This window comes from Cladophialophora psammophila (assembly GCF_000585535.1).
Source record: "Cladophialophora psammophila CBS 110553 chromosome Unknown aczJe-supercont1.11, whole genome shotgun sequence".
In the NCBI taxonomy this organism is placed as follows: Eukaryota; Fungi; Ascomycota; class Eurotiomycetes; order Chaetothyriales; family Herpotrichiellaceae; genus Cladophialophora; species Cladophialophora psammophila.
Window position 1 is genome coordinate 856,285 of NW_006912932.1, and position 23,750 is coordinate 880,034.

A 23,750-nucleotide genomic window follows, 5' to 3' on the forward strand; every position below is an offset into this window, starting at 1 on the left:
GAAAAGGTCCAGCCCCTGTGGATGTCTGCTTCCTCACCGGCCTCAAAGATGCCCATTTAGGACAAAAGTGAAACGAACACGGACGTGCCACTGACCGAGGACCGTCAGATTGCCTCTTCCCCGTTACCACAGCTGTGGTACGAAGTTCGGAGTGGTCTTTGTGCTTCTATCACAGTTAGCATGTGTCTTGGGAAGGCGTTCCAAGCCCTGGCATTAGTTAGCTAGTGGGGCAGATCGCAGTTCGGGCCTCTGCTTGAGCCGAGCGTCGTCGAAAACGAGACTCAACGACAGGATTCACCGATTAGTAGTCTGTACGTCTTTTACCTGTGTCTCGATCTGGGCATTTGTGCCTGTGGTAAGTCAGCGAGAGTTCGGAATCTAAACGTTCCGCTCCACGTTTGGTTCTGTCGTATGTTGGCGGCTCAACCGAACAGAATGGAACACCCTCAGCCTTGTGCAGAGGGTGTTGCTTGATATAACCTTTTATTCACCTGTCAGCACGTTTCTCGAACACCCGGATCAGGCATCCCATTCGGCCGTCATATCCGTCAAACGTGGCCTGGTGGGTTTGTGTATGTAGGCGATATGGACTGCCCGAGTTTACCCTTAGGCTATACCGGTCAAACTCCGGGCTGTGTCGGCAGGCGTTTATCCTCTCCCTCTATGTTGGGGGACGCCAGCAGTCTTCCCGAGATATCTCTGTAGGGACAATGGACAACTCACCGCGAATCCTCCTCTTTGGAGCTGGGAGTATTGGCGCCGTCTATGTGCTCCAGTTGCAGCGCGCTGGATGTCAAGTCACAGCGGTGTGCCGGTCGAACTATGAAGCTGTAAAGCAGAATGGCTTTAGGCTGCTGAGCAAGCGATATGGCAATGTGCAGTTCCGTCCGGACCTGGTTGTCAGAAGTGCAGCAGAGTGTCCAGAGGATATCACCTATGATTTTGTCTTCATTGCGACCAAATCGTTCCCTGGATCGACGCCGTCGTTGAGCGACTTGATCCGGCCTGTTGTCCGCGGTCGACCTCAGACTGCCATTGTGCTCGCTCAGAATGGTATTGCCATTGAGGACGAGGTGTCCAGGGCATATCCAGATAATCCACTTCTCAGCTGTGTCGTCTACCTGCCTGCGACGCAAACAGAGCAAGGCGTGATTGAGTATCCCGAGATGCTGAATCTCCTCGAGATTGGCACCTTTCCCTCTACCGCCCCGGAATCCCACAAGGCGGCTGCGACCAAGTTGGCAGAACTAATGATCGCCGGTGGTGGCCAAGCCGAAGTCCATGACGATATTCAAGTCGCTCGTTGGGGCAAGATCATGATGAATTGTGCTTGGAATCCCATCTGCGCTCTTTCAATGTCCACCGACGCGGATTTCTTACTCTCATCAACCCCTTATGCTTACGACCTGGTGTGGTCAATCATGAAGGAAATTATAGAGCTGGCCAAGAAGATGGGCATTCCAAATGTGAACGAGAAAGTCGCGGAGCAGAAGCTGGCTATTGGCAAACGGCGAGCGGAAACCAGGCAGGGAAGAGAGGTGAGTATGCTGCAGGATGTCAAGCAAGGCCGACTGTTCGAGGTGGAAGCAATCGTGGGCAACACTGCTCGTCTAGGGCGTCAATGGGGAGTCGAGATGCCTCTGACAGAGATGCTGTACGCATTGGCCAAAGCAAGATTTGACGCCTTGGTGCGCGAGCAGAATAGAGAAGTCACCCAATGATCTTGTCGGCCATAGACCAACACTTAGACAAGTTATAGACCTAGCCGGGCTGTTCTCCTAGCTAGGGATTCAATGCTTCGAGCTCCTCAGCTACTTTCCCTGCATTCATCACTTGAACGGCACCTGTTCTCCGGCACTGCGCCGGATGAAGTCTGCCGTCCTCTCTGTCATGCTCACGAATGGACTGTGCCCGCTGTCTACCGTTTCCTCGCGAATTTTCAAATCAGAACCTCTCTGGGCCAACACTTCGTTTGCGTCCGCAACCATCTTCCTCTGCAAATCCGCCGGGATGGCGTTGTCCTTCTCACAGATCAAATAGCTCGTTGGGATTTCCCACCACCCAGCCCCTTCAGCACTCGGCGGCAGCACCTTACAGCGCCAGGAGTGCGTCTTGATCATGGCTTTGCAGCGATCTGCTTCTTCGGCCGACACATCGTTGTAGAAAACGAAGTCCGGACCAGGTCCGCCGACGTCAACCAGATTTCCATCCGCCGAGACGACATGGATTGGATGGGGTTTACCCCCGAGGGGTGCGAGAAGAGCTGTTTGCGGCGGATACAGGAATGAACACATCATTGCGATGGAGGTGAGACGGGGTCCGTTCTGGTTCTGGCCAACGAACGAATAGGCTGCGCTCTGACCTGGAATGCCACTGTATGAATGAGTAATGAGGACAACGTCGTTCTCTGAGGACAAGATGTTCCTAATTGCAACGGAAATGGCATTTGCGTCAGTGTCGGCATCGGTATTTGGGGGATCCTTGGGATCGATTGTGGGCAAGGCCAAAGCTTCACATCGATATCCGTGCTGCTCGAGGGCTTTCATCAGTGCCTCGTAGTGGGAGGCGAATGCCATGCACCAGGCAGGAAAAGAAGTGTGGGCTTTGTCATTTCTCGCTTTGGAGCTACAGTTGAGGTTCTGATTGAAGTTTGAGGGGTATCGCGGGCACCCAGCTGGGATCGAGTTATATACCGGAGTGGAACCGGGTCAGGCCCTCTGGGGGCTAAGGCGACCAATTCTAAATACATATAACAAGGATACGCATGTACAACCCCTCCTAGCCTCATGTTGCATGATCGATTTGCCATAGCAGTTGCACCGCCAGCACAGACGACAGAGACTTTTAGATGATCGGTTGGAAATTCTCTGAACTCAGGGCTGTGGCTTGACAGGAAGTCTCAATGTCTTCCTACCTACAGAGGATGACCAGCAGGAGGACCACATGGGATAAACTGAACGATCTAGGTGCACTGCATTGATAAATGTGTGAGGCGTGATTGAAAGGGCTCATGAGCTCGGTAGAACAAGGCTGCATCTCAGCCTCGTCAAAAGTCCCGAGGTTAAGGCGATTCACGTGATCCAGCTCCAGCGATCGATGACGTCGAGCATGTGGGCACAGCAGGAGGGCCTCCACAGCTTGAGATAGCAAGAGTTAGTCAAATGTTCTGGCGTGTCGGACGTGTGATGGACAAATAAGGCGGCACCCGACTTGCGAGGTGGAAATGTGAAGATATCAAAGGGTTTGACGAGTGCAAAGAAAAATGGAGGAGCCCATTGAAAAAGAGTTAAAGAGAGCGAGAAAATTTTCTGGGCGTGAGACACCGAGACCGGAGGAGAAGACGCTGAAAAAAAAATATGCACCTCCCCGCAACCATCTCGCTTCTCCCTGCTAACTTTTCCCCCTCCAAAGTCCAAGACTCAAGCCGCATCCACAATTCACTCCCACTTTTTCTGCTACAAGCTCTCGCTCTGGCATCATCTTCCCTGCCACCGTCCCGTCAAATCACCGACTCGCCATTTTGACTCATTACTCTGCTGCCCCAGACCTACATTTACTCCCCCCCCTCACCTCACCTCACCGCTCACTTCCTCTCTGTCTCTCTTTCTACCCTGATACCTTATATTTATCCGGGTACTTCGTCCCTCCTCTACCAGCTCACTCCCTTCTCTTCTCTCACCGCTCAAAATGTGTCCTTCAGCCGACGAGGTTGACACGAACGGCGTCAACGGACAGACCAACGGCACCAACGGCCATTCAAATGGAGTGAATGGGAATGCCAGTATGACGACCTGCTGACCTAGTTGTGGTGCCTCTCACTAACAAAGGTTTAGGTCACCCTGGTTATACTGGGATTAAAACCACCCCAACTCCGCGAAATGCCAGAAACCCCTACATGCCCGTGGGCGATTTCCTCAGCAACGTTAGCAGATTTAAGATCATTGAGAGCACATTAAGAGAAGGCGAGCAGTATGTTGCGACATCCCCCCCCAAGCTGGGAAGACGCTGACGTCTATTGCTAATAGGTTCGCAAATGCCTATTTTGACACCGCTAAGAAGATTGAAATCGCAAAGGCACTGGACGAATTCGGCGCAGACTATATCGAACTCACCAGCCCTGCCGCCTCAGAGCAATCTCGCAAGGACTGCGAAGCTATCTGCAAGCTCGGCTTGAAGTCCAAGATCCTCACCCACATTCGATGTCACATGGACGATGCGAGAATAGCAGTTGAAACCGGTGTCGACGGCGTTGACGTCGTGATCGGGACATCATCCTTCCTCAGAGAGCATTCTCACGGCAAGGACATGACTTATATCAAGAACACTGCCATCGAAGTAATTAATTTTGTCAAGTCCAAGGGCATCGAGATTCGATTTTCTAGCGAAGACTCTTTCCGATCTGATCTTGTCGACCTGTTGTCGCTCTATCAAGCCGTTGACAAGGTCGGTGTGGACCGCGTGGGCATTGCAGACACTGTGGGATGCGCTTCTCCTAGACAAGTCTACGACCTCGTACGAACACTGCGCGGTGTTGTCAGCTGCGACATTGAAACCCATTTCCACAATGATACGGGTTGTGCTATCGCAAACGCGTACTGCGCTCTAGAAGCCGGTGCTACTCACATTGACACCTCGGTTCTCGGGATCGGCGAGCGAAATGGTATCACCACGCTGGGCGGGCTCATGGCCCGGATGATCACGGCCGATCGCGATTATGTCAAGAGTAAGTACAAGCTGGAGAAGATCAAGGATATCGAGGAGTTGGTGGCCGAAGCTGTTGCCGTCAACATCCCCTTCAACAATCCCATCACCGGTTTCTGTGCTTTCACCCACAAGGCCGGTATTCACGCCAAGGCCATCTTGGCCAACCCGAGCACATACGAAATCATCGATCCCGCTGATTTCGGTATTGGACGATACATTCATTTCGCTTCTCGCTTAACCGGATGGAACGCCATCAAGTCAAGAGCACAACAACTCAAGATTGAGATGACGGACGCGCAGTACAAGGAAGTCACGGCAGCCATCAAGAGACTGGCTGATATCAGACCCATTGCAATTGATGACGCAGACTCAATCATCCACGCATACCATCGCAATGTCAAGTTGGGCAAGAAGAACCCCGGCAGTGAGGTGGAACTACCCAACATGACGGAGAAGGAGAAGAGACTGCTGGCGGAGAAGCAGCAAGAGGAGCAATCAGTTCCAGAGAAGAGACGCCTAGAAGAGACTGTTGATGACCAAGTCACGACCGAACAGGCGGTTAAGAAGGCCAGAACGGCCGGTGTCACGGCCGGTGTCACGGCATAGACGGCGGCAAACATTCCATCCAAAAGAAGATATGCATGCATTTGAGCCGGAGTTTAATAGGTTATCTGAGATACGGCCTGAGATGTTCTCCGAAATCAGGAAACCTCTGCATTTTGAAATCTGTGGCCCCAGCTGGATTTGCACATAGCCACGGCCCAAAGGTCATCTGGGGCCCGATCCGGGAAACAAAAGCAAGAATAGGACCAAAAGGGCGAGGAGGTCCATAGATGAGTGTGTACGTCAATGATACAGATGCTTTGATCAACCAGAGGCTCTTGTAAAGACGAGGAGTCCATCCACCAGTGCCTGAACGAAATACGAGAGCCTTCCTTCGGAATATCAATTTGCCGACGCGTGGTATACGAAAAACGAACCAGCAATACGTCAAAACTGCGGAGAAGGTCGTTGACTCGTTTGAAGCGCGCATATGAAAATCCACCATGCCTGTCGTCACATTTGGTGACAGGTAGAAAAATACCCGTCTCCATCCCCTCTCTTCCTTTCGAGGCCAATTCATCTTTTCTATGTCTCGTCGATGACCCAGAAACATAGTCCCATCATGGGCGGCTCTTCTCCCCTTCCCCTCAGCTTGCAGAGCAAGTTCCAGCGAGCTCGAGCTGGCCATTTGGCTCGCTTGAGGGACTACCAGGCTAACTTCAACATGTACGTCTTGCCCCGGCTCTGCCATGTGAACGTCTGCTCGAGACGGCCCTGCCCGGCTTGCTGTGATGTTCAGTCAGCTCAGTTCTAAACACCCATTGCAGACTTCGTGATATAATCTTCATCTTCTTCGTCCTCCGCATCCTCCGCAGATCGTTTTACTTCCTTCGCGGCCACGGCCTACTTGGTTCCCTCGCTCTCCTCTACCACACCACACACAAAACCCTGTACAGGATCTTCCTCAACCTCCCGGGTGTACGGTCGAAGGTCTCCAAGCAACTTGCGGCAGCGCGAAAAGATTTAGAAGATAAACTTGCCCCGACCGGTCCCGGCGTGAACCGGTACTTACATCTCCCCAAGGAGCCATGGACAAAAGATCAATTACACTCCGAGCTGGAGACCTTGGCGTCAATGAAACGCACGCGTTGGGAGGAAGGTAAGGTCTCGGGCGCAGTCTACCACGGGGAACAAGAGCTGTTGGACATTCAGTTCCAGGCGATGCGTTACTTCAGCGTGGCCAACCCCATCCACGCGGATGTATTCCCCGCCGTCCGCAAGATGGAAGCTGAAATCGTGGCCATGGTCCTCGCCATGTTCAATGCGCCCGATACAGGTGCTGGAGTGACCACCTCGGGAGGGACCGAGTCGATACTGATGGCCTGCCTATCGGCCCGACAGAAAGGGTACGCAGAAAGGGGAATCACAGAGCCGGAGATGATCGTTCCGCATACCGCACATGCTGCCTTCTACAAAGCGGCATCATATTTCAAGATTAAGCTACATGCGGTCCGTTGCCCGGCACCCGAATATATGGTCGATGTATCCCGCGTTCGCCGTCTGATCAACCCCAATACGATCCTCCTTGTGGGCAGTGCCCCGAACTACCCGCACGGCATTGTGGATAACATCCCGGCCCTCTCAAAACTGGCCGTGACGTATAAAATCCCCTTGCATGTGGACTGCTGCCTGGGATCTTTTCTCATGCCTCACCTCTCCAAAGCCGGATTTCCCTCCCCTTTTGTCGACGAAGGAGGATTCGATTTCCGTCTCTCCGGCGTAACATCCATCTCCGTGGATACACACAAGTACGGTTTCGCGCCCAAGGGAAACTCGTGCGTTCTGTACAGGGACAGACAGCTACGGGAGTATCAGTACTTCATATGTCCCGACTGGTCCGGCGGTGTCTATGGGAGTCCCTCCATAGCCGGCTCAAGACCTGGAGCGCTGATAGCGGGATGCTGGGCCAGCATGATGGCCGTGGGCGAAAAGGGCTATGTTGACGCCACGAACAAAATCGTCACCACGAAACAGACGATCGAAAACGCCGTCAAGGAGCACCCGATCCTGAAATCGACGCTGGGGATACTGGGCAACCCGATGGTCAGCGTCGTGGCGTTTGAGTCGCTCGACCCACAAATATCCATCTATGACATCGCCGACGCCATGTCCAAGAGGCAGTGGCATCTCAACTCCCTCCAAGATCCCCCTGGCGTGCACGTCGCCGTTACTTTACCCATGACCAGGCCCGGGGCCGTGGACGAATTAATTGACGATCTTGTCGCGGTGGTCAAGGAGGAGAAAGAGAAGATCGTGAGCCAACAAGTCACGAGCAGCGGCGTCGTAGGAGGTCCAGTGGTGAAGAAGGACAAGGGAACAGGCACCAGTGCGCAATTATATGGTGTGGCGGGCAGTTTGCCTGACAAGAGCATCGTGGAGAAATTAGTCGTGGCGTATTTGGATACGTTGTACAAGGCTTGAGGGAATGTTGTCGCAAATGCTGGGCTCTGGGGTGATGATATGGTATGGTATGGCATGGTATGGCACGGGGCTTTTCCTTCTGCGCGCCGTCCTGTTTCTCGGATGATATTGCAACATTGTGCAGAAGGAAGGAAGCAGATGAGGTGGGAATGGTCCGGCAATCAATCAAACCAGCTCAATCCCCCCATTTTTGACCTGGCCTGCAAAGCTTGGGGGCGAAGGGAGAACAGATGGATTTCTCTCCCTCCCCACTCTTTCTCGCTGCTTCTGTTCGAGTTTCTACGTCTTCTACTCCTCCCCTCCCTCTTTCCATCCCTATTCTTATTTTTATTCGTCTTTCTACTGCTACTTCTGTTCTGACTGATCTCTCAACCTGCACGGCGTGTTTAAGGGAAGTGAGCAAGCGAGCAAGCGAACACGGCGAGCATTAGGGAACAGAGTACGAGCACAATGTCAGAGGCAGACAATTAGATACATTCGTCATCATCTAGATCAACTGCCGTAACTACCTTAACCTTTAACTCCTAGATGGAACACGTTGTCGTCCCTGACCCACCTGAAGTGCCACTATAGCGACGATGTCACGAACGTCTTGAGACGAAAGGACCGGCCTGGTGTGAGCAAAGTTTACTCGCAGCACTACCGATCACTCAGCGCTGCCTGTGCGGAGCCTCCGTGGTGAGAATCTCCGAGAATCCCTTCTGAACAGAATACGCGGTTAGCAAACTCGGTGACAGGGGAGGGCAAGATTCAAAGAACTCACGGTCGCGCCTGTGTCGCTACTGAACTGGGAACCTCGCCATTCCCCTGCGTTGCTGTCGGTGGAAGGGAGTTCCTGGACAGCAGTGCTGGCTGTGTCGGAATATACAACTGACGCCGATGGTGCCGGGGGCGAGGCTGGGGACGTATACATTGGATACGATCCCTGGTGAGGTTGAGGGGCCTCGTATTGGGTCATGGGGGCATATCCGGCAGCAGGTTGGCACGGGTAACCTATTGGTGCCTGTACAGGATAGTTTCCTCCAGGTGGGCTCTGGTACATCATAGGACTGGAAGGCGGATAGAAGTGTGGTCCAGTTGGCGAAACAGGTTGATAGGTTTGATCCCTCGCTGCACTGTTCTGGGCTGTGGCCTCTTTGCTGCGGTTTTTTCTGTTCCGGCGGCGGTAGCAGAAGAAGAAGATTGCCAGAGCTAGGATCAGCAAAAAGACAATCCCTCCAACCACTCCTCCCACAATTGCACCGATGTTGGTCCCTCCAGAAGACTCCGGATCGATTGGGGGAGGGCCACTGCATAGTTTCCTAGGCATTACACCGCCTTCGTCTCCAAAGTCCTGACGGATGGCCTCGGACAGCCGGAATTGCTGCTCCTCGACGTCCAGAACGAGATAATTCATTGTCAAGAAAGGGATTCCCCAGCTGAAAACGTAGTTGCCCTCGTCGCTGTTTTCATTAGAATAGTTCCTGGCGAGGGCGACTATCTCTGGGTCATCAGCGATGACTCTATTTCCGTAATCATCGTAGTCGTACTGAAACTGGAATAGCTCACTGGCGGGGATCGACGTGCTATAGCCATCCTTGATGGTGAAGTTGAGACTTCCAACTGGTGATGTGGCATATGTGTACGTGCCCAGAATTTCGTCATAGAAGCCGTTTGTGGCGGCACCAATTAGGTCCCAAGGGATTTGCGGAAACTCAATAAAGCCGAGCATTGGATTGAGTGAGACTTGGAAATCTGTGATGGTGTCGTCCATCAAAGGGATAACTCCCGCATCCGAGACCCAGACTAGATTCTGTATCTGGATGCAAGTCACGCATTCGGGAATGTTGTCAAATGTAGAGAATTCGGTTGCTTTTCGGGCATCGTTGTAACCTCCAATCACCAGGTCTCCATCTTGCTCATTCCCAATCGAACGACTTCCAACCCAGAGGCCCCACGACTTGGATGGTGCAGCTTCGCTCTCGACTGCAGCTTGAAGAAAACTTGAGTTCGAGCCAAGGCCAAGGGTACTATAAGATGCTAAGAGAAAGTGAGCCTACACACAGACTAGCATAATGACAATGTCAACTTACCCCATTCTTGTCCATCATCGGTCACAAAGGGGAACCCCCAGACCACAGTTTCATTGTACCCAAATCTAAGGACATCATTGTAGAAAAAGTAGTATGAAAGGTCCGCCGCATTGGTCTCCCCACCAAGTGTGCCGTTCCAGGCTGTGCCGACTGATACGCTCTCAGTGCTTGACAATTCTGGATCATATACTCCACCCTGTGCAGCTAGACATCCGTAGTCATTTTGCGACGAGCAATGGGCCTCATATGACAAAATTGTGACATCGTAGATTGAGGGCCGAAGTGAGAATCGCTGTGGCGGCGTACCAATCTCAACCTCAATACCCCATGCTGGGGCAGCAGATCCCTCTGAACTCAGGTTGTGGTACCCCAAGTTCAAAAGCAGGGGCTCAGCGAAGTTTTGGCAAGTGGCCAATGCCATCTTCAGGGGCTGACGCAACCAAGGCAGAATTAAGCCGACTGTTGTCAACAAGAAGTAGCTTTAGAAACGTGTGCTGTCGGGATGGACAGGGGACGACAATATATCTGCAGCCTCCAAGCCGCTGATAAGGAATGAAGAAGGCTGACACAATGGGGTATAGGCGTCCATTTCGAGTTTAAGAGAGCTCGACGTGCGTCTGAGGGGTTTAGAGCCTCCTTCGAATTGGCGTTCTCAAGAGGGGCCAGGAAGCCATGAAGCGCGCACACCACGCCTGGAGTGTTCTTGGAATTTTTTCGCGAGGTTCGACATGGGTGGTGGAACGTCGAATTGGGCGACATACCGCGCACACGAGCAGAGAAGTAGGCATGGTCAAGAACAACTGGCCCCCATTAGACCAGCGTGGTTGAGAGGACACGAGGTTGAGAGGAACTGTGTTCGCACCGAGGCTGGCCCTCAAGAGAAGTGAATTCGACAAAGACTGTATCCCTGTGGCCATGAAGTATACAACCATTCACTTTTGTGCTTCCAGCGAGTCCCGTTATTATTTTTTTTTCATTGCAGATTCGCTATTCTCTCACATACCTAGATAGAAGTCAAAGCTTCAGATCGGATCATTACGCCCAAGCACTGCAGCAAGACCAGAACATTGGGGCCAAGGCAGGCAGTGCACCATGGCGGACGCAGCTGCCATACCAGAACGTTGAGTCGAGAACGAGTCTAGGGGCGGCGAGGGTTCCTCGAGCACCGCCAAGTGATGAAGCGTTTTGTGAGGCAAGGACAGACCTTGAAAAATCGAGTCGGGTGGATAAGGCGGCCAATTACTTCCGATATTCAACAAGGTACCAAGGCTGTCCAAGGCATGGCAATATCTTGGATCTTCTTGGGGGCTGCTTGGCCCTTTTACTCACCTTCCAATCCGGCCTGCTCTTGTTGTGTTCTGTCCCCGTATTCGCTTCCAGCAGATATACGTGTCCAAATGAAGGCAGCCGCGGCTGAGGTATTAGCGAGTTGTTGTGTGGTGATCCGTATTTCGGGGGTCTGTGGATAGAAAGTGAGAAGTTCGGGAGGGCAGACAGAACCGACTGCGACAAGGCCTCGAAGGCAAGGACAAGGCTGAAAAAGTAAGTGAGCCCGGTGACGTCACCTACGGCGGATCTTTGCGGTCACTCTTATCCTCGTGCGGAGCATTCACACAGAAAGTGCATTTTCAAACAATCTGAAAAGTTCGCTGAGCAGGAACATTACTCCATAGATCCTTGTGTCAGGCACTGCCTCCTGCATCGTCCAGCCTGGCCTGGCATACCATCTGCTTGAAGCAGACAGAAAAAACAATAACAACGAAGATGGACGAGCCACTTCTCGACCGCAGGTCTTGCAATAAACGAGAACCTACCATACCGATGCACACGGCGGCAGTTGTTGAACGCGCACAAGCTATCGATCCACAATATGCCTCGTCACTTTTGATTCGAGCGGTTTGATCGTTTCTTCAACCACTCTACTAACCGAGTCAGACGTTTGACAGTCCCAGATAAGGCAGATGATGCCGTACGGCAAGGCCCAGATGTCTTTTTGGGCAGGATAAAGCCTGGGAGACTTCAATCCGCGATCAAGATTGAATCAAACGCAAGCTGTCTCCTGCAGACAAGGCAATGATAAACGCATCACCCAAGGTACGTCCTCTTTCATGAATCTTTGCCTTTCGCCTTCGACAAACACTTCCGGCGAGATGCTTTAATGTCATACACTGTACGGAGTTGCTTCATCATTTGGACTCCTGGTATCCTTTAGCCGCCGTGTTTGTACACCTGTCGTCTCCAAACCTTAAGGTTGTTAAACCAAATCTAGTGCTTGACAAAGCGGTCTGTCGCTGCCTTCATCGGCCTCTTCTTAGGTCGCCGGGATCTCATCAGGGGGCATACATTTCTGCACAAGTCTCAGAGTGTCCATGCTGGTCGTTGCAAGCTTGACTGAGGATCACCTTCTCTAAGCGCTTTTATTTTTCAGCTTCGTGTTCTATCACATTCTTGAAAAGGCCTTGACTGTTGAGGTCAAGTCTACCCAGACAGCCAACAAAGGCATGCGAGGTGGCTTTACTGACAGTATATTATACCCAACCGGGACGTCGGACAATACCGTGTCTCAGAAGGTTGTGGGAAGTTTTGTAAAGCAGCCTCCTCAAACTTTGGAGCGGCCGACATGGGGCATCCGGCGTGCGCCAATAAGGCCAGGCAACAACGGTCAACTGAGCCACACGCTAACCTTTCCATTGGACAAGACCAGCTCACACTTATGCAAGTCCAACAAAACAACCTTGCGTCCCGGCCACAGGAGCGGCCAAATCAGGACTATGCCTCGCCAGATGGGGACCGCAATGCCGGCGTCAAAGTGGCTCTACCGCTTTCCCCCACAATTTAATCATGAAGGCGATCCTGCCACGCAAGGCTGTCCTTTTGAACCTCGTCGACAACATTAAAGTTCGCTTGATTTGAGTCTGGCAATCCGCCGGCGACAAGCATTCTCCAATTTCTATTGAGACGAGCAGAGACACACAAGAGGTCACTGGCGCACTCGTTTAGCTGGCCCTCGAACCAGCCCAAGCAGCCCCACTCTGATCCTATCTTCCTTGTTGTTTATCTTTTTGACCGGAGCAGCATCACGAGAGCCCGCAAATTTGCAAGATCAGTTCTCTGCTGACTCGCAGCTTGGGATGGCGGCAGTTGCAAAATCCCAACGAGTCGACAAGCTGTCGAGATCTCGTTCGTCGTCGTCGGATCTCGACCAAGGCAGAAGGGGGGCAACAGACCGCCAGAAGCCCAACCTTCCTGCCAAACAATACAGCAGCTCAGAATGGAAGAGGATGCGGGACATCATCACGCAACTTTACTGCGTAGAGCGAGTTACGGTGGCTGAACTGCTCCGCCGCTTACATGGAATGGGGTTTGAAGTTAAGTATGGGCACCTATTCCTTAGCCTCCGCCTGGAGGATTCGATTCACCTTATCAGCCGTAACTTAGCCCTGTGATCCTCCTATAGAGCTTGAGCTCGAGCTCGACTCCGATTTATTATAAATATGGGGTTCAACTCTTTGTTCCTTTACTTGAGTCTTCTCTATAAGGACACTTCGTTGTACGTCCCCATGCTCGACAACTAGGAAGCTGACCTTCGTCTTGCACAGCGAGCGCATGCTGCATACGCGCATTCGCAAGTGGAAAATTGGTCGCAACCACAAATTTAGCGAAATGAGAATGGCCGCTTATCGCCTCGCGGAGTATCTTGATCGGCAGCAACAGCGTTCGAACTCATCAGGATCCAGTCCCACCGTCGCAGCAAGCAAGCGGGTGACCATGCCGAGCTTCGAAATCCGTGGCGAGCGTGTTAACTACATGGAATTAATGCGCTACTTCCGGCGGAAGAAGATCAGCGATCCCGTGAGCTGGGTCAAGGAGCACCAGGACGAATTGGACTTGAGCGAGGACGTCGTCGTCGTAGATGCTGACCCTACTGCTGAAGGTGAAGCCAGATCCTCCGAGGATGATGGAGACACCTCTGAGCGCGACCACAGAGAGATTCAACGTCTGATGGCGGCGGATCTAACAGGCCTAGAAGATGTCTCCTCGGACACCTCCCACATTACTCACCAGATTTCGAATGTGCGCTGCCTCGACGACCAATACTCCACATTGATGGGAGCCGTGCATCACGCCGAGATCAGGAGCCCCTCCCTCTCAGTGCCAGCATTCCTTCGGCCACAGACATCCTACGCTCTCGAGCAACTAAATTACAGCATGATGACTTACATGAGGTCATATCTTGTGTCTCCCGTCTCAAAGAAACACCGGGAACCAGAAGTCCACGCTCACACCGTCCACGCGATCTTTGCGTCCAAGATGCAGGATGGGATTTCTCTTCTGGCCAACGTTTCCCCAAATACAGCAAAGACAAAGTTAAGAGGACCCGAGCCAAATGCCGCACAAGCGTTTACCAGCTTCGAATACGGCTTCCAACTAATCCACAAAATCCTCACCGACCATAGCCCCATGTCTCTTGCACTGATGCTCAGCATAGTTTGCGAACTGGCCAATCGTGCTGTCAAAACCGGGATGAAGACTTCGGCTGTCGGGATCCTTCTGGCCAAACTCCTCACCTACACACATGACATGGCGGCGACTGTTTTAGGCTCTGGTCACCCATTGACCGTATTCTTTGGCATCTTGGAAGGGGAGTACATCTGCCCAACAGTCTTGCCTTCTTCTGGATCGCTACCTCTGGTGGAACTCATTCTCGCCTCTCTCAAGCTAGCAGTCGCTCAGTTCAACATTTCTTCCACTTCCATCCCCGCCGACAATTTGCAGAGAATACAGGATTGGAAACAACTCTACCTTCGTGAACGCCTCTGCGACGCTCTCTATTACTGCGGCCCGACTTACCAAGTCATCCGATCGAGGATGCGGAGCCAGCTCTTTTATGATCAGGAAGCAAGATACGGGCCTACTGCCAGGAACGTATTGTGGACGTTGACCAATGTAGCGGACGACTGTCTGGCAAACGGCGAAATCGATCAAGCGATCGGCCACTTCCAAGAAGCCCTTAATAGAACAGAGGCTTTGACGGAAGGCTACGGGCGGGCGAAGACGAGCTTTGCGGCCCGAGAAGGGTTGGGAAGGTGCTGGGTGCGCAAGGCCGGAGAGGCAGAAGCGGAAGCACTCTGGCAACAGGAACAGAGTCGAAGCCCGAGCTCGGCTTGTTGTTCATGTCATTGCCATTATGCCGCCGATTCGAAACCGGGCTCATCACGCGGCAGTACTGACAACACGGGAACATCGACGCCGACATCATCGGGGTCCTCGTTCTCAAGCACGACATTGAAACCATGTGGAAACAAGAAACCCCACGGCCCAAACCAGAAGCAGGAGCACCACCAATATAAATCCCGCAGCCCACACCACCACGACTCTCCCTCGCACAGGCGCCTGCAACACCTCAGACGCGCGCACATTTACTTCAAGGAGGCTGAGGACGAGGCGCGTCAATACTTTGAAGCATCAAGTCGACGAATCACGCGGGTGAGTCTGCGCAGGCAGGAGGTTGTGGAACTGCTTGGGATCGCGACGCCCGAGTCAAGCTCCTCCTCCGGGTCCGAAGACGAGGAGGTGTACAATATTATGAGCGCAGACGTCAATAACAACGTCCATGTATACCCCTCCCCACCCTTTCCTCTGACGGCGGCGGCGGCGGCGGCGGCAACGAACATCAGTCTGGTGCTGGGCTACGCTTCGGACCTTGACTTTGATGCCTCCTTGGCTGCCACTGCCACGGCGCCAGCAACGGGACTAGCCATGACCATGGCAACACCAACACAAACACAGGCAACGATGGAAATACCAACTGCCAGAGTAAAGCCACCACAACCACCGCCGCCTCCAATGGTCACCGTCCCAACCAGCATGCGCGGATTTCGGCCACAACAGCGGCAGCAGCAGCAGCATGTCCAGGTCCCCTTGTACGGGGCAATCTAGGTAGTTAGGCGCAAAAGAGACAAAAGACGGTGGAGTGTCCAGGGGGTATTTAAATTCGCCCTTCATCATCATGGCCATCATGGTCATCACTCTCATCTCCAAGGTTGAACCCAACATACCTACGTTGCGTGCTTGGTTAACAGATAGGTTCTTTTTTTTTTTTGGCTCCTTATTCGTTACACATGGTATTGCATGCACGTCATTGTCATTCGAGTGCTTGGGAGACATTTTTGACACATCATGGGGCTATATGAGGCTCAGTCCTAAGTCCTGATAATGCACGGAGTACGGAGCACAGAGTACGGAGTAAATGTGTATGTATGGATGGATGTATGGATGGATGTATGGATGGATGTATGTATGTATAGAACCGAGAACCGAGAACAGAGTATGGTGTGCGTATCGGTGGCGAATACCTCGTACGAGTGCTACATAAGTAATAAATTCCCTGTAGCGAGTCCAGGGTGATGTCAAGCTTATTATCACGTTCCGTACGAGTCCTTGCCGAGGACACGCAGGTAACACGGTCCCCAAAGCCTCATAAGTAAATACAAGTACGAGGTACGAGGTACTGTAGGTACTGTAGGTATGGAATTGACCTCCATTCCTGGGTACCGCTAAGCCTTACTCGGCAAGGCTGGGTGACGACTTGGGGTGCAGCACTAAGCGACACTGCCTGTCCTAACCAATGAGACAACACCACTAGTTCTTCTCTTGTCAGCGAGCAACTCGGTAAGGGGTATACAAGCTAGTGCAAGGTAAACTATACAGAGTACCGAGTACTCGTGCAAGTGATACTACAACCAGGCTAAAAAGGACCAGTCGACGCAAAGAGGTTCAAGATCTTCTCATACCATCCCCAATCATTTCGTAACGATGAAGGACGCTTGGTCTGAATACTATTACAATCGATATTCCATTACCCTGCAATGGGAAGGCTCTCATAGACTGGCGGCGCCGTTTGCGCATGTCGCCCTCGCAACCAATTCAACCGTCAACTCTTCTTCCGCTCGTATCGTGCATGGTCCTCTAATGTGATATAACAAGTATCCCGCGCATGGTCCCAATTTTCTGCAAATCTCAAGTCCCACTGTCTGCTCGACAGAAATGTGGTAAATCTGGAACCTCCCGCTCGCTCCGTAACGCCCGGGCTTCTTTTTCGGCTTGATCTGATCAATTTCGCCATGCTCTGAAATTCCATTCGGTAGTAAAAACATGGTTGGAAAAGGGCAGAAATATCAAGTTCAAACAACAGAATGAGGAGTCCAAAAAGTCACAAGTCACATGACATGAACTGCCCCAAAGGGCACATTACATGATGATTTGAGGCACTGGAAACTCAGTTAGCTTTGTCCTGTTCGAGTCCATCGTGCACTTACCCTCAACGTTGGCCTTGATGCTCTTGTGAGGCAGGACGCTGCCACCATTGACATAGATCTCGTCACCGATGGAAACGTCGTCACCGAGAACAGTGACATTCTCCAGACGAGCCCAGCGGCCGACCGTTGATCTCCAGCCTGAAAATCCAGTTAGTCTGTGATGCAAGCTTCACCTCTTCCCGCGCGAACACGTACCAACGATGGTAGACTTGACCCAGGCATGGTCCTTCACTTTGCTGTCCTCCAACAGCACGCACCGCTGCAGTCGGACACCGTCGCCAACCACGCAGCCAGGTCCGATGACGACATTGGGACCGATGCGGCAGTTCTTGCCAATCTTGGCTGTAGGGTCCACCATGACATTTCCACCGTAGACATAGGGTTCGGAATGTGGCACGAGTTTCTTGGAGTTGTTCTTGGCCAGCGAAGAGAGGTACAGGCAGGTCCCGCTCAAGAAATCTTTGGGCTGACCAACGTCCATCCAGAACCCGTCGAGATCAAACGAGTGCAGTTGGCCGTCTTTGCAGATGGCAGGGAAAGTCTCTTGCTCGATGGAGGTGGGGCGAAGCTCAATTCTGTTGAGAATTGAAGGCTTGAAGATGTAGATACCGGCGTTGATGCGGTTGCCCACGAACTCGACAGGCTTCTCGACGAATCGGTCGATGCGGGAGGGGTGGTTGGGCTTGTGCACAATGACACCATATTTGCTGGGCTCTTCGACCTTTGTGACGACAATGGTGCCCTCCTCGCCGTGGGAGTCGTGGAAAGCAGCCAGTTCCTTGAAAGGGTAGTTGCAAATGACGTCCGAGTTGAGGACGAAGAAATTCGAGTCATCCTTGCCCAGAATCTTCTCGGCGAGCTTCAGAGGACCAGCCGTGCCCAGGGGTTCCGACTCAACCGAGAATGTGATTTTGACATGGTACATATCCTCGTACTTCTTCAAAGCACCCGTCATCACATCGGGTCTGTAGTTGACGGCCAGCACAATGTCTGTGACACCGGCAGCAGCGAGAGCCTCGACTTGGTGCTCGATCATGGGACGGTTGGCAAACTCGACCAGAGGCTTGGGGAGAGTGAGGGTCAGAGGACGCAGTCTGGTGCCGAAGCCACCAACGCTGGAAAGGCATGGGTTAGTGGGAGAAAAGGGGGGTGGGAGGTGGCGTGGTCGTACAGAATGAGGGCTGTTGGACGAGCAGTCAGTCATCAGTGTGCAGAAGGCGGGACTGGTATAACTCACCCTTCATCTTGCTTTGGGATGAGTGGTAGTCTGAGGACACTTGGGAGAACTGGTCGTCGACAAGGAGCGCAGGTAGCGATTAGACTGGGTGGTTCCTGGCCAAGAACGAGTGAAACGTAGTTCAAGGACTACTGTGAGCGGTGAGATGAAGTTGTTAGGAGTGGTGTCAAAAGGGTGGACTGGTTCAACGAGCAGAAGGGGAAGGGATCAGGTCAGCAGAGCACAGGAGCTGGGGGAGGTGGTGTTATATGAATCACGGACGTTTGTGCGGGCGTCGTCAGTTGGCACTCAATTAATTGTTTGAAGCAGCCACTGTGTTCGATTTGGACAGCGAAAGAGAAGGCGGGGCGCAGGGTCACCAGGGCCACTACGGTCTAGGGTTTAGGTTGGTTACTACTAGGGTCACCCGGGCTGCTGGCTGCTGGGCTAGTGCCTGGGTCTAGGCCGTTTGGGTCGTGAGGCTCCCTAGCCCCAGCTTGTGCTTGGCTAGAGCCACCGCCGCCGAGTGATTTTGTTAGAGCTCGGGTGGCTCAAGGTTACCTCGTACTTGTCACGGGGATCTCTGTTCTTTTTTTTTCTTTTTCTTCCCGCTTCTCCATTATCGATAAAGCCAGTTCGGCAGCAGGCGTCGTCAATCTTAGCGGGCAGAGCGAGAGACCCTTTTGAGAATCCTCGTAGGTACCTCGTACGGAGCTTCCACAAGCCACCCCTGAGTCTGCTCTTTGGTGGACATTGGACAGATGCACCGAGATGGGAATCCCCTGCTTGTAGTATCCAATTTCGCAGTCTCCCCCCTTTTTCTTCCTCATCTCTTCTCTTTCCCCTTTCTTTACAGGCACAAGGTCTATTCGGTCCCTTTTCCTCCGTGGCTAACTACCGCCTTTGAATCAGTCCACTCATCACGCAAGATAACCTACACGCCGACTCTACCACTCGTACGATTGGTCTTCCTCCATATGTCGGGTTTTTGTCGAGTTTTGCCTTCACCTCACCGCTGCGTTGATTGACCCCGTGATGTGGTGTACCTGTTGCCAATGAGGCGGTTATTAGATGCTCTCAAGCACGGAGAAGTCCCTCCCTTTCTCGTGTCGCCTTTTTGGGCATGTCCACGCCGTGTTGTGCCGCAGAGAAGAAAGAAATACCCAAATTCCAAATGGCCACAATGTTTCAACAGCACAGCCACAGAACCTCCACCTCCATACCCTTCTAGACAATAATGGACTGGTCCGTGTTGGAGTTACGTATTCCTCCATCTTCCAAATTTAGTGACAACTGACTCTGACACTGACACCGTGCCACGCACACTCACACATACTGACAAGTACATAATGTTGCAATGTCACCTGTGCTTGCCCTGTTTGTCTCGGACACTGCCATGCGATTCGTGCGCCAGCTATTCTGTGCCGCTTTTCCCCAGCTTACCATACATAATACCTACCAATCCGGATCAAAAAAGAAGTGGCAGTCTGACAGGAGTAGAGTGATTCACGGGTAGATCGAAGACGCCCTTCATTCACAATATAAGTACGTTTTACCTCGAGCAATAGTGGCTCTCTGCCATTCATCTTATGCTGCAATTATATTCGATAGAGCGGCTGCTTTGACGTGATTGAGCATTCTTGAGAAATATATTCTGGGAGAGACTGTACCACTCATTTTTATATCCGGCTCGCTACCTCCCTACTTGGTAGGTACTATATACAGTGTACTCCGTGCCTCCCTGACCACTTCTCATAATGCTGTGAGGCGATTAATTTTCCTTTTTCTTTTCCCTGTTTCTCTTTCTTTTTCTTTGGTACTTGTGTTTCTTCGCGAATCATTTGTCTCGGTTTATGGGACCTAGATTAATCCATCTCACACATCGCTTTTGATGCGTGAAAATGCACTACTACTATGAGTGCTCGCTACCATGATGAACAAAACTCATCCAATGCAGGCATGTCTCGTGACTATACTACAATACAAGGGAAGAAGGGCGAGGGGTGGCTCCTCCTCGCCTTCCTCCCGTCCCGTGTCCACCTCCATCCTTCTTTGTTGCTGTTATTACATCCTCAGAATTCGGGCATTTCCACATTTCCACCCCGAAAGATCGTCGCAGATCTCCAGGCAAGCATTTCCCCGTCACGTAGATCGTCCTTCTCGTTCGCTCCGCCAACTCATTGGGTATCATCAGGTAAAAATGCATAGCCGTATCCAGCCTTGTTCTTCCTCCCTCTCCTCCCTCCCGGAAGGGCTAGTCCACCGCCACCACCCCCCACAGCTCCCTCTCGCTCACCCACAAACTCCACCAGCCAATCCCTCACTTTCTTCACCTTCAGCACCTGCGGGTCCTTGCCCACGTTGGCCGTACGCAGGTTACTCACTGAGTAGATTCCACTCAGATCGTCGTCGTCCACTTTCTTCCGAAATAGCAGATCAATCTTGGTGACGTCGCCCTTCAAACTCTGGCCGTGCACTTTCCCTCGGAAGGAGCTGAGCGCCACGTTCTGGAGCAACACCACGTCGCGCGGTTTCATAAACCGCAAACCTCGACGTAGCACACTTCGACTGCCTTCGGGGTTCGCGTTGGCTCCGTCTTTCCAGTTCACCCGCATTTCTTTTGGTAACCACATGGAGATGGGAAACCCGGATTTCGTGTCGTCACCCACAATCATCTCTACCAGGTCCACATCCTTCGGTCTGCCGTATTTCGCTCCCGTGATGACCGTCCTTGGCGGCGCGATCGAGATGATGCCCACTATCAAGTTTACCGTCATGGTCTGCGGCGAGATGTGTTGCAGATATCTGGCGTTCGGGATATCCTGCAACTCGCTCAGCGTTTTCGGCCGCGGCGCTTGACTTAATCGTCTCTGCGAGGGGGTTCTAATGATCCCGCCTGGCGTGCCCGGGGTCGTCTGTTGCGGCGAAAACATCTCCTCGTTGGATTCATAGGTTGGCGTCCCGGGGGTGATCGAGTCCGAGAAGTGCGGAAGGTGCGAGGAAGGGATCGCTTCGTAAATGGAAAACGAATGGTCGTAGTACTCGGAGAGCGGCCCTCCCTCGGAGGTATTGAACGCCCCCGTACTGTTGGAAGTGGTGTCGGGAATGGACGACGAACCGCCGGACAATGAGGGTTGTGATTGAGATTCACTGACGTCGCTGCTTGGTGTGGAGGCGCCGAGTAATTCGGAGAAGGAAAAGAATTCAGCGCCGCCGCGGTCGATCTCATCGTTCTTATTCTGTTGGCGATCCTGTGGTGGTAGCGTGCTGCCTAGTGCCGTTGGGCGTGCGTCAATATTGAGTTTGGGTAGAATCGGTCGCATTTGGAGCCTCTGCGTGGTGATTTGTCGCCATTGGGCGCCGAAGACCTTGGACGAGGGCGATAACGGTGTCGGCGGAGTTGATGAGTTTGGAATAGTGGTATTGTTGGTGAGAGACTCGACGTGGGCAGAGTCCGGCAGGAGCGATTTCTCGCTCCAGTCGAGCTTCGCTGGCTCTGGAGCGCCCGCCAGGATGATCATCCGGCTGGTCATGTAATGGATCAAACACTAGGGAGTGGTTTCTTTTACGACTGTCGCCAATTCGCACAGGAGGAAGCCTAGAAACCAAAGATCCTTCCTTGGGTTTACGCTGATGGTCAATGGCAAACCCGGAGCTCTGGCAATTTGCGAAAAGGGAAAAATATTTCCCCACGACGTGCTTTTTTTTTTTTGGACTGACTCTGACTCAGCCTTGGATCTCAACGAAGGTTCCGTCAGAGGTACTGCGTAGTCGTGCCCAAGCACCAAGAGCGTAGACAGCCAAGATAGACCCAACAGAGCCTCACGAACTCTCCCCGCAAAAAGTTCAGGCCACACAAAGAACTCGATTCGAGATCTCGGGGAAATAAAAAAGATGAGAAGAGGGAATTGAAATTTTGTGGAGGCGGATGTGGCGGATGATCCAAGGAATTTGTACTCTGCTGGTGCCTTGATGGCTTGTCGCTTGTCACTGGCGACTTGTGTGGTTCTGGTGAAATTGCCCCGTGGCCCTGACGCTAGGGAGCACTTGGTCAGGTCGGATGGAAGTCGGTGGTCACGATCACTCTCGCCTTGCACTCGGAGGCTTGAGTCTTGACGACTAGCATTCCAGGCACCGGTACTCGACGTCTCTCTCTCTCTCCCCCAGATCAATTGGCCCAATTGGTTTTGGTTTGGGGGAGATGGGTGTGTGAGTTGTGGCCGGATGATGGGAGGACCGACGGCCTACCTAGTTTGGGGCGCGTGGCTAGGAGGATGAGCAGCGACGAGGGGACAAATCAAGATGATCTTCAGTGAGTAAGAGAAAAGAGTCGGTGACGAACGAGGCAAAAAAAGTATTCAGGCTTCAGGATGTTCATTGTTGGTGATCGAAGGGTCATTCGTGTCTCCCCGAGCTCTGGTGGCTCTGCCCCGTGGCCATTGATTGGCAAAAGACAATCGGGCTGATGGCTCATGCAGTTTGGTTGGGACGCGCCAAGTCAGATCCCCAACAACTTATTTTCTCTTCCCCAGAATTATCCATTGAGGGCTACCGAGGTCGTCACCCGGGCCCCTAATCTACTTAGAGAGCCCAGGGAGCCCCCCTAGCCCCGGCTTTACACAAGAATACGAGATACGGTTAAAACAGTTGGGAGCTACAGGGAAGCTACAGGGAGCTACTGGGTACTAACTCTCCTTCTACTTAAGGACACAGTGTCTTCACATCTTCGGCCTCACATCACCCACCGATAGCTATACTCGTACATCTCCAGCCTACTCCCAAACCGGGCACCCAGATCCCTCGTGGTAATTAATCGGCACCCCGTTCGTGATGTTCCCGGACGGGACTGCACAATAGTCGGCGAAGCAGCTATAGTCATACCGCGCTTGCTGAAGCAATGCACTACACACCTGCATAATCGTCGAGAGTTCGCACCAGCCATCGTCCCCCCCCCAACATTCTGGGTACATAGCTCTTGTACAGCGGCACCGTGCGTTGATTGAAGGCCAAATGCACATACGTCGTGGCATTGCCGCCGCTGTAATAATTGGCCATGGTGGCATGGGGGGTTCGTTGGGCCCGTCGCTTGCACCGGATCAGGCGCAAGGATAATTTCCCAGACCTGCTGTTTTGTCAGTTCGGTTCAACGACAACTCTCTCCGCATGGCCAACGAGACTTGCCATTCGAGCACCAAATGGTGTGGTGTGAGACACAATCAGCTGTTGGTTTGCAGGGGGACCAGTTGGTGGAAGTGCCCGGGAAAGTGAACACCTGGAGATACAACCTGGGAGCCAAGATCCTGGTCGCTCGTGGTCGCCGAGAGTTGTTTGACAGTGGAGTTCTCTTCTACCACTACTACTACAACTACGGCTAAGTGACTTCTGCAAGCTTTGTGGGAGTTATGCTGGGTGAGT

At 52.5% G+C, this 23,750-nt stretch overlaps 8 protein-coding genes across 8 annotated transcripts; 4 read left to right on the top strand and 4 right to left on the bottom strand.

Moving 5' to 3' along the window:
* Positions 1-710: 710 nt before the first annotated feature.
* Positions 711-1,721, top strand: A1O5_07528 (2-dehydropantoate 2-reductase; the record flags this gene model as incomplete). Its single annotated transcript, XM_007748117.1, has 1 exon — positions 711-1,721. The coding sequence occupies one exon, from the start codon at positions 711-713 to the stop codon at positions 1,719-1,721; it is 1,011 nt and encodes a 336-aa protein (XP_007746307.1).
* Positions 1,722-1,829: 108 nt separating this feature from the next.
* On the bottom strand, positions 1,830-2,576 carry A1O5_07529 (uncharacterized protein; the record flags this gene model as incomplete). The annotated part of the gene is made up of 1 exon (XM_007748118.1): positions 1,830-2,576. The coding sequence occupies one exon, from the start codon at positions 2,574-2,576 to the stop codon at positions 1,830-1,832; it is 747 nt and encodes a 248-aa protein (XP_007746308.1).
* Positions 2,577-3,687: 1,111 nt separating this feature from the next.
* Positions 3,688-5,310, top strand: A1O5_07530 (homocitrate synthase, mitochondrial; the record flags this gene model as incomplete). The annotated part of the gene is made up of 3 exons (XM_007748119.1): positions 3,688-3,781; positions 3,834-3,969; positions 4,026-5,310. 3 exons carry the CDS (start codon positions 3,688-3,690, stop codon positions 5,308-5,310), a joined length of 1,515 nt encoding a protein of 504 aa, XP_007746309.1.
* Positions 5,311-5,869: 559 nt separating this feature from the next.
* Positions 5,870-7,728, top strand: A1O5_07531 (sphinganine-1-phosphate aldolase; the record flags this gene model as incomplete). The annotated part of the gene is made up of 2 exons (XM_007748120.1): positions 5,870-5,973; positions 6,075-7,728. The coding sequence occupies 2 exons, from the start codon at positions 5,870-5,872 to the stop codon at positions 7,726-7,728; spliced, it is 1,758 nt and encodes a 585-aa protein (XP_007746310.1).
* A 650-nt stretch (positions 7,729-8,378) lies between these two features.
* A1O5_07532 (uncharacterized protein) lies at positions 8,379-10,221 on the bottom strand (the record flags this gene model as incomplete). The annotated part of the gene is made up of 3 exons (XM_007748121.1): positions 8,379-8,429; positions 8,492-9,747; positions 9,801-10,221. 3 exons carry the CDS (start codon positions 10,219-10,221, stop codon positions 8,379-8,381), a joined length of 1,728 nt encoding a protein of 575 aa, XP_007746311.1.
* Positions 10,222-13,469: 3,248 nt separating this feature from the next.
* On the top strand, positions 13,470-15,740 carry A1O5_07533 (uncharacterized protein; the record flags this gene model as incomplete). The annotated part of the gene is made up of 1 exon (XM_007748122.1): positions 13,470-15,740. One exon carries the CDS (start codon positions 13,470-13,472, stop codon positions 15,738-15,740), a length of 2,271 nt encoding a protein of 756 aa, XP_007746312.1.
* A 1,311-nt stretch (positions 15,741-17,051) lies between these two features.
* A1O5_07534 (mannose-1-phosphate guanyltransferase) lies at positions 17,052-18,363 on the bottom strand (the record flags this gene model as incomplete). Its single annotated transcript, XM_007748123.1, has 4 exons — positions 17,052-17,257; positions 17,315-18,234; positions 18,291-18,300; positions 18,357-18,363. The coding sequence occupies 4 exons, from the start codon at positions 18,361-18,363 to the stop codon at positions 17,052-17,054; spliced, it is 1,143 nt and encodes a 380-aa protein (XP_007746313.1).
* A 2,149-nt stretch (positions 18,364-20,512) lies between these two features.
* A1O5_07535 (uncharacterized protein) lies at positions 20,513-21,658 on the bottom strand (the record flags this gene model as incomplete). The annotated part of the gene is made up of 1 exon (XM_007748124.1): positions 20,513-21,658. The coding sequence occupies one exon, from the start codon at positions 21,656-21,658 to the stop codon at positions 20,513-20,515; it is 1,146 nt and encodes a 381-aa protein (XP_007746314.1).
* Between the last annotated feature and the right edge of the window lie 2,092 nt (positions 21,659-23,750).